We start from the raw sequence: 9,498 nt of genomic DNA, 5'->3' as shown, positions 1-9,498 counted from the left end.
TATGGACAGAACTCTAAGGTTTTTCCATGCCATGTGCTGGGTAGCTTGTATCTGAGACAAAGGAAGCACAAGTCACAAGGCAGAGGATATAAAAGGCTGCTGTATCTCCTCCATCTTGTCTTCAATCCTGTTTCTGACCTCTGGAGGGACTTTGCTACAAACTGAAATTCTGAACAAAGGACTGACTGACCAATCCCGGCTGTGGATGCCCTCCAGAGACTTGATTTGAGCCTGCAGTTTATGCCATCACTGCTAAAAGCCTGAACCAAGAACTTTGCCATTACTATATGTAACTGATTCCATTTATCCAGTTCTGGCTCTCATCTCTATCTTTTTCCTTTTATGAATAAACCTTTAGATTTTAGATTCTAAAGGATTGGCAATAGCGTGATTTGTGGGTAAGATCTGATGTGTATATTGACCTGGGTCTGGGGTTTGGTCCTTTGGGATTGGGAGAACCTTTTGTCCTTTTACTGGGGGATTGATTTTCATAACCATTCATCCCCAGGACGAGTGGCACTGGTGGTGACACAGGGAAACTGGAGTGTCGAAGGGAATTGCTTGCGTGACTTGTGGTTAACCAGTGGACTAAAAACAAAGTCCTCCCTGTCTGGCTGGTTTGGTTTGCTTTAGAGGTGGAAGAACCCCAGCCATGGCCTGTAACTGCCCTGCTCTGAGCAATTTGTCCTGAACTGATATTCTCAGAAGTGTCCCACCAAGGACAGAATCATTACACATGCATTTTAGAAGAGCAGGAATGTGTCTGTCAGGGTCTCAAGTCTGCAAACTCTGGAAAAAAACACCACACCTGGTTAATCAATAATCAGAAGGAAACCTCTTGCTTGAGGGTTGAAACTGCTTGCTTTAAGTGACATGTCATTGTATTACTAATGTATAAATGAGGAGAAAAAGTTGGAGGTAGTTGGACTCATCAGGAGAGGCACTTCAGGAACTCTCCCTCTGGATGCGTCCCGTGGTCCCCACTGGAGACGAAAGATTTGGCCACTGGAAGGCTACTGCAGTGCCACTCAAGAGCCACACTCAGCTTCAGTAATTATCAAGGGTTGGGGGTGTTTTACTAACTTGTTGCAGACGTGTGTAAGTGCTTGAGACTAGTAAAGTTTAGCTTTAAATGAGAGCACTCTTGTGTTGTCCTGTTTGTGCCGCCATCTATCGGTCAGACGGCCGTGTCTCCCCTGATTTATTTCCTGGCACCAGCTTGCACAGAGTACAAGCCACCAAGAGCATAGGGTTGAAAGAACCCCAGGTAACAGCCAAAGGCAGGTGACTCAGAAGGAATGAATGGGTAGTGAATATACAATCCATTCCTGGTCGCTCATTCCCAGCTTCTGGCAAACAGAGGCTGGGGACACCATCTCTGCCCATCCTGGCTAACAGCCATTGAAGGAGCTATCCTCCATGAACGTACCTAATTATTTTTTAACCCTGTGTCTTGGCTTTTATGACATCCTCTGCAAGGAGTTCCACAGGTTGACTGTGCTTTGTGTGAAGAAATACTTCCTTTTTTTTTGTTTTAAACATGCTACCCATTAATTTCAATTGGTGACCCCTAGTTCTTGTGTTCTGAGGAGTAAATAACACATCCTTATTTACTTTCTCCACACCAGTCATGATTTTATAGACCTCTATCATATCCCTCCTTAGTCATCTCTTTTCCAAGCTGAAAAGTCCCAGTCTTATTAATGTCGCCTCCTACAGCACCTGTTGCATCCCTAAGATTTTATTCTTGACCTTTTATGAACCTTTTCTAATTCCAATATATCTTTTTTGAGATCAGGTGACCACATCTGCATGCAGTATTCAAGATGTGGGTGTACAATGGATTATATAGAGAGTCAATATGATATTTTCTGTCTTATTATCTATCCCTTTCTTGATGATTCCCAACATTCTCTTTGTATTTTTGACTGCCGCTGCACATTGAGTGGATGATTTCAGAGAACTATCCACAATGACTCCAGATCTCTTTCTTGAGTGGTAACAGCTAATTCTTTGAGATCCCTTCGTAACGCTTTGCCGTCTGCTTTGTACTTAATTATCTTTAGTGGTTTTGTATCATCTGCAAGTTTTGCCACCATAAGTACCGTTCACCACTTTTTGTAAACCAAAGTGCTCTCATGGATTGGTAACTGATTAAAAGAGAAGAAAATAAGAGTAGGAATAAATGATCATTTTCAGAATGGAGAGAGGTAACTAGTGGTGTCCCCCAGGGGTCTGTACTGGGACCAGTCCTATACAACATATTCATAAATGATCTAGATAAAGTGTTAAACAGTGAGGTGACAAAATTTGCAGATAATATAAACTACTCAAGATAGTTGAATCCCAAGCAGACTGCAAAGAGCTGCAAAAGGATCTCACAAACCTGGGTGACTGGGCAACAATTTAGCAAATGAAATTCAATGTTGATAAGTGCAAAATAACACACATTGGAAAACATAATCCCAACTATACATATAAAATTAAGGGGTCTAAATTAGCTGTTTCCACTTAAGAAAGAGACCTCAGAGTCTCTTTCATGTAACTACACCTGGGTGTGTCCCTGGCTGTGTAAGTGCAAGACCTGGAGAGAATTGCAGCTTGTCACCGGAGGGGTTGGTGGTCCCCAATTCCGGGTTACACCCTGCTGAAGTCCATCTCGCCCACCCAATGAACAGGCCCTACTATTTCATGAGTCCATTTCCCGCTTGTCATGTGCTCAGTTACTGATGGAGAGACCGTTGTTGCGGCAGGGAAGTTGGGAATCCTGGGTTCTGACTGTGTGAATTTGGCCAACTCTTTTTCATGTCTCCACTCATTCATCTTTCTCCAGATCTGTCTGTCTACTATCTACCCATCCACCCTGGGAACTTACACCGTATCAGACCCTATGGAGGTCTTGGCATTATCCCTAGTTTTTTTAGTAATCAACTATAATTTTTAAATATACAAAAAAAAATCCTACAAAGAACAGCCCAGTCCTCTCTGACTCACAGAGAGCAAAAAAGCTCTCACCTCCCTTTGAGAAGCTCCCATAATTACTGTTTACTGCTAACGCTTGATATTGGTCTTACCCAATATGGTCATTCTGATGTTCTTATAGAGACACCAGATATATCTGCCTCCTGTTGTACCCCACTAGACCCCCCCTCCCCTCCCCGAGTGAGACAGAACCCAGGATTCCTGACGGGGTCTCTCTCTCTCTCTGCAGAGTTAGTAACAAAGCAAGAATATACATCAAAATTTTGAACCTAACCAGTGTCCCTTAAGTGACTTGCCACATGAAGTCAGAAGCTGTTAGTATTAGAGCTGAGTGCATCTAATATTTGTTTAATTTTCTTTCTTTTATATAGGAATAAAATCCAGTGCGTCTGTCAGCTAATTGCTTAATTATCTGCCAAAAACGTAGAATTTCCAGGTGCCTAAGTAGCCCCTGGAATCAAGGTTAAGGTTGCTGGCCCCTTACCGGAGCCGGCTCAGGGACTGGCGGAAACAAGGGCTCTGGCCAGTGATCACCGTGAAAATACACCAGACTCCACGCTGGGCTGTGGAGCGGGCGGACCCCGCTCAATTCCCCTTGCCCTGTCTGAGCCAATGCTGCTCTCACACTGGTGTCAATCTGCAATGCCCCTGGCATGTCGCTCTCCCATCCCCTGTGGGGTGCCGTATGCTCAGGGACAGGGAAAAGCAGGCGACTGTTTCTCAGTCTCACGCTCTCCGCTGAGCTGCGGCTCCCCACGTGAGGCAGAAACCCTGCTGGGACCCCACAGCGATGGCTATAAACCTCCCTGCCCAGCGCTCCTCCGGCACAGCACAGAGACTCTCCGGTTGCCTCCCGCTGGCCCTGGCAGCCCCTCTCTGCTGCGCAGGAGCTGGGTGAGTGCAGGGCTGTGGAGCCCAGAAATGGCCCTCGGCAGCAGCCCCTGCCCCACATAACAGCCCAGAGGAAGCACAGAGCTGAGGCAGGTCCCAGGCCAGGGGAGCTCAGAGAGGAGCCGGCTCAGGGTCGGGGAGCCAGTGCTGAGAATCACGTCTGGAAAGTTGGTCTAAGCAACAGGAGCTTTTTATTTTCCCCTCCCCCCTCCCATAATGCCAGCGCCCCCGTTTGCTGCCTCCGGCTCCCACCTGGCTCGAGCGGCCGCTCGCCCCTACGTGCAGGAAGGGCTGGGAGCAGCCGCCGTGCCCTGCTTCTGCTTAGCTGAACTCCTCCATGGGGCTGAGGTTGCCGGAGTCTCCAGGATTGGCCTGGAGTCTCCAGGAATTAAAGATTAATTTTTAATTAAAATTATGCCATGAGATGAAATCTCCAGGAATACATCTAACCAAAACTGGCAAAATTACATATTTCTCCAGCATTAGTCCATCCAGTCTGACCCTGGCACGGACAAGCCAGAGAATTGTGCCCGCTTACCCCTCTCCTGAACCAAGGACTTCAGTTAGACTGGGGTTCTCACGACCCCCTTCTGACAACAACAGTTACTACCTGACCCCAGCAGGGGAGACTGAAGCCTGAGTCCCCCTGATTCCCACTGCCTCAGGTGGGAAGCCAACGCCCGAGCCCCAGCTTCAGCCCCAGCCAGGGGGCCTGCAACCTGAGCCCTGCCATCCAGGGCTGAATCCCTCGGGCTTCGGCTTTGGCCGCGGGTGGTGGAGATCAGGCTTTAGCCCCGAGCTCCAGCAAGTCTCAGCCAGCCCTGGCGACCATATAAAAATGGGTTTGTGACCCACTTTGGGATCACAACCCTCAGTTTGAGAACTGCTGAGTTAGACCAAAACATTTCAGTCCTCGGGAGACTATGCTGCTGTGTCCGCAGGCAGAGAACAGGAGGGACCAAGCCCCCCCCCCATGCCAGAGGCCCTTCAAATGGCAGGGGATTGGTCGGGTGAGACATGCCCGGGTGTTCCCAGCAGGCAACCCACACCCCAGGCTGCAGAGGAAGGCAAAAAATCCCAGGTCCCTGCCAATCTGACCTGGGAGAAATTCCTTCCTGATCCCAAATCTGGCAAGGCATTAAATGTTGAGTACATGACCAGACCCACCAGCCAGGCATCTAAGAAAAGGGATTCTCTGTTCCAGCCTAGGGCACTGGTCCGCCCCATCCAGTGTCCCTTCTCCAGCTGTGGCCAATCCCTGATGTTTCAGAGGGAGGTATAGAAAAGCCCAGAATACATCTTGTAAATTGTTGGGGGTGCTGGGAGGGGGAATTCCTTCCTGGCCCGAAGCAGGCAACCAGCTGAAGCCCTGAATCCTGAGATTTGAGTACAGCCACTGTATTAATGCAACACAGGCCTTCCTGTTCTCCCCACGGCCCAGGGAGGGACGGGATGAACAGGGGGCCTCACAAGTTCCAGGGGATCCCCACAACCCCCCCCCCCCAACACACACACAAACAGGGCCATGGAATTACTCCCAGATACTGGATTAAAGCATCTGGTTTTTAAATTTCATTAAAAAAATATCAATTCTAATCTGAAAGACTCTAAACCATGTTGGGTCATCCCCCCCACCGCCGCCGCCCTCGGTGAGCTGTGCAATGTCTAACCACCCTCACTGCTAGGTACTTGCATTTTACTTCAGGGCTGAATTTATTTAACCTTAACTTCTGGACCCAGGATCTTGGTGGAGCGTGGGCGGGAGGGGGAGGCAGTGAGATCAGGCCAATTCAAGGATGGTTTTGGTACAAAGCCGTGGTTGCACGAACGCAGCGTGTTGGAGCAGGCGGCTGGTTCAGTGAGGGTAGAAGAGCCAGTCGTGCAGGGGATCGCCCCCTCTGATACCCCCCGCTCTGGTACCTCCTCCATGCTCTTGTTGAGTGCTGACGCTTGGTGTGTGGGCAGCTGGGAATTTCCCACTGGGAATGAGGGCGCCAGGGCTCTGCTTGTTGCTGTTACTGCGCTGGTCAGCCGGCCCCATTGCCCAGGGTGCCGTGCAGGAGAGCAACGCCCAAACGCTCCCTGCCCAGAGAGCTCCAAGCCGGGACTGTGACAGACCCAAGAGATGGAGCTGAACAGATCCAGGGGAGATGCAGGGGGAGAGTCACGGAGGACAAGGGGACAGACAAGGGAGGCTGCCCTTTGCATTAGCTAGTGTCCTCACTAGTCAGAGTAGTCACTGGTGACCACACCCCTCACCGGTGCTGGGACAGATCAGAGCCAGGAACATCAGCAGTGGCCTGGCCAGGGGAGTGGGACTCAGCTGCCCGGACCATTCCCTGCCTGCCTTCCTGCTGCGGGAGGGATGGGAGTGATTATACTTTTCTGCCAGAGCTCCCCTGATGAGTCTTGCTCACAGGAGCGTAAAGAGAACGTGAATAGCCCCAGTGGGGAGAGGGCAGTGCCCCAAAACCCAGTGCAAACGTCCAACAGGCAGGGAGAGATCCAAGAGCATCTGTCTCTGTGCTCGGAGCTGGACCAGCTTCCCAGACCAGGTCTCCTCCGCTAGAGGAAGCCGACACGCAGAGCCGCTCTCCTGCTGTTAAGAGCTTTCCCACACCCGGGAGCAGCTGGTTCCCTGTCAAAGCAGAGCCCCCAGCTAGTTCTTGAGGGGAGCTGCAGGCTGCGGCCAGCCCTGGGGGGGCTCTTGAGCTGAGCGTTGAATGTGAGCTCCACGTGGTAACACAGAGAGCAGCGCATACCCCCCAGGATCCCACCCCCAGGGGATGTGGGGGAGACGGCTCACTAGATCACCACAGGAGGGCGCAGGGGGCAGAGGGTGCCTGAGGGGGGCTGTTCGGGATCCCCTGGCTCATGTCAGCCCAGTTAGACATGATGCTCCATTTGCAATGGCGGCTGGTCTCTCTCTGGGAGCATCCATAGCCGATTCTCTGTGGTATCCACACCCCGGCTAAGGGTTTAAACACAGGGGTGGCTGTAGCACGTGCAAGCCCCAGTGCGCGGGTGGGACAGCCCTGCTCCCCAGACTACACAGTCCCTGCCTGCGCTGAAGGAGCAGCAATGTGATCGGTCTGTAGGAAGCTGCCTGCTCGCTGGGTTCATGTGCCCCCTCCCCGCAGACAGCCTGAGACCGTGGCTGTAAGGGGGCTGAACTCCCCCATGCCATGCAGCGCCGGAGTTAACACTGAACCTCATGGTGACACTGCCAGTGTCAGGGTCAGCTGTTCCACCGCCGGTCACTTCAGCTGATGGGAAAGGGGAGGGCTGGGGTGCGGTGCAGCCCATTCCCCACCCCACTCCGTCTCTGCTCACCAGACTTTCCCCTCTACATTCAGAGTTGGGTCCTATTTCATTGGGCCAGTTTGGGGCAGGAGCTCATCAGGCAGTTTTGGGTGCTCCGTAAATCGCAAGGTTGCAGTCTCAGGCCTGGAATGGGTGGGGCAATAATGGGGACATGCCGAAGGCACGGGGTGACTACTGCGTTCCTTCATTCTGTGCAGGGAGCCCTGCAATCATCGTTCTGGTGTGTGCCTAGCCACAGGGGCTGGAAGCAGCCGTGCCGTGGAACTGAACAGACCCAACCAGCCCCACCATGGCAGCTTCCAACTGGACCATGCCCTACCCCTCCACCTTCATCCTCCTCGGCATCCCGGGGCTGGAGGCGGCGCACGTCTGGATCTCCATCCCCTTCTGCTCCGTCTACATTCTGTCCCTCCTGGGGAACGGCCTCCTCCTGGCTGTTATCAAGACTGAGCCGAGTCTCCACGAGCCCATGTACCTTTTCCTTTCCATGCTGGCGCTCGCCAACCTGGTCGTTTCCACCACCACCCTGCCCAAAACCCTCTGCATTTTCTGGTTCAGGGACCGAGCCATTCACACCAACGCCTGCCTGGCCCAGATGTACCTCCTTCACTCACTGTCAACCATGGAGTCCGGGTTTATCCTGGCCATGGCCTTTGATTGCTACGTCGCTATCTGTAACCCGCTGCGACATTCGGCCGTCCTGACCAGTCGGGCCATAGCCAAGATAGGGCTCGGTGTTGTGATGAGGGGAGTCCTGTTACTGGGTCCTCACCCATTCCTGCTGCAGCGGCTCCCGTACTGCAGGACCAATGTCATTTCTCACACCTATTGTGAGTTCATGGCACTGGTGAAACTGGCCTGTGTGGACACGACAGTCATGACAGCCTATGGTCTGGTTGTAGCATTTTTCACCGGCGGCTTAGACCTGCTGCTGATCGTCCTGTCCTACGTGATGATTCTCTGGGCCATCTTAAGACTCCCCTCCAAGGAGGCGCGGCGCAAGTCCCTCGGCACCTGCAGCTCCCACATCTGTGTCATGCTGGTGTTTTACATCCCTGCGTTCTTCTCCTTCCTCTCCCATCGCTTCGGCCACGTGGCTCCCCACGTTCACATCCTCATCGCCAACATGTACCTGCTCTTGCCTCCCATGATGAACCCCATCATCTACGGGGTGAGAACCCCGGGGATCCGGCAGAGGGTGCTCCACATCTTGGGCATCAAACCAGCCTGAAGCCCATGGGACCGGTCAGCGGCTGGGGAGCAAGGTCCGTGAAGGTGACATCAGGGTCAACAGGGCCCAAGATCCAGACGGCTGAGTCACCCTCCAATATGGAAACCCACCACAGCCTCGCTGAGCCGCAGGGCTGACTTTTCACTGCTCTAGAACATTGTTATCACTTGTCATTTTCACGGACCTGGCCCAGATCAGGGCCTCATCGTGCATCATGCAGCTAGAGACCATCTATGGCCCAGGGGCTTCTACCCAAACAGACAGGGTGGCTGCTCCTCTGTCCCCGGCACACGCCCTCTCACGCCCAGATGGTTACCCCTCTCCCCTTTCCCTTGCACCCTCGCATGCCTAGTCTTCTGCTCCTCGCCCCTCTCAGAATCTTTCCCAGGTTCCCAGGCCAGAAGGAACCTTTCTGACTATCTCATCTGACCGTCTGCCTGGCACAGGCCCGAGACCTTCACTCAGTGATCCCAGCACTAAGCCTCTATCTTCTATTCAGCTCAAGCATGTATGTTTTTAGAAAGGCATCCAGTCCCAATCTCAGGTCACAATCTCAGGCTCAGCGATGATTGGTGAGAGGGACAAGTTTTTAGTCTTCCACAGTTTTCCCACCCACAGAAGTTGGTCCAATAAAAGATATCACCTCCCTCAGCTGGTCTCTCTAATGTCCTGAGAGTGACATGGCTGCGACCCCGCATGCAATATATATTCCAAGCATTTCAGTATATGTAAGCGGAGGAATAGTCCCGCCATTGGGGGGAACTTTCCTGGCTTCTACACTACCCCGGTGAAGTGGGCTAACGAAAGGATCTGAGTCCTCGCTCCCACTTCCTTTACCCAGAGGCCTCCATGCCCTTGAGGACTCCCCTTCCACTGTCCTGTCTGGCAGAATCCTCGTAACACCGACAAGGCTGGGCCCAGGACTCCTGGGGGCTCGACCCCCAACCCTGCTGTGGTCACCTAGAACAGAGTGTCTCTCGGCACTGGTCACTTCCCTGAGGGATAGCTCAGTGGCTTGAGCATTAGCCTGCTAAGCCCAGAGGTGTGAGTTCACTCTTTGAGGGGGCCAT

The 9,498-nt window shown here is 52.4% G+C and overlaps 1 protein-coding gene across 1 annotated transcript; it reads left to right on the top strand.

The window, feature by feature from the left end:
• The first annotated feature begins 7,486 nt into the window (after window positions 1-7,486).
• On the top strand, window positions 7,487-8,428 carry LOC123361781 (olfactory receptor 52K2-like). Its single transcript, XM_045001917.1, has one exon. The coding sequence runs from the start codon at window positions 7,487-7,489 to the stop codon at window positions 8,426-8,428; it is 942 nt and encodes a 313-aa protein (XP_044857852.1).
• The last annotated feature ends 1,070 nt before the right edge of the window (window positions 8,429-9,498 follow it).

The sequence above is a fragment of the Mauremys mutica genome, chromosome 1, assembly GCF_020497125.1.
Source record: "Mauremys mutica isolate MM-2020 ecotype Southern chromosome 1, ASM2049712v1, whole genome shotgun sequence".
In the NCBI taxonomy this organism is placed as follows: Eukaryota; Metazoa; Chordata; order Testudines; family Geoemydidae; genus Mauremys; species Mauremys mutica.
The sequence above is the reverse complement of the archived record's forward strand: the minus strand, read 5'-3'. Positions and strand labels throughout refer to the sequence as shown.

Bases quoted from the DNA above. Each gene is read 5' to 3' on its own strand.
- LOC123361781 (XM_045001917.1), top strand. From the start codon at position 7,487: ATGGCAGCTTCCAACTGGACCATGCCCTACCCCTCCACCTTCATCCTC.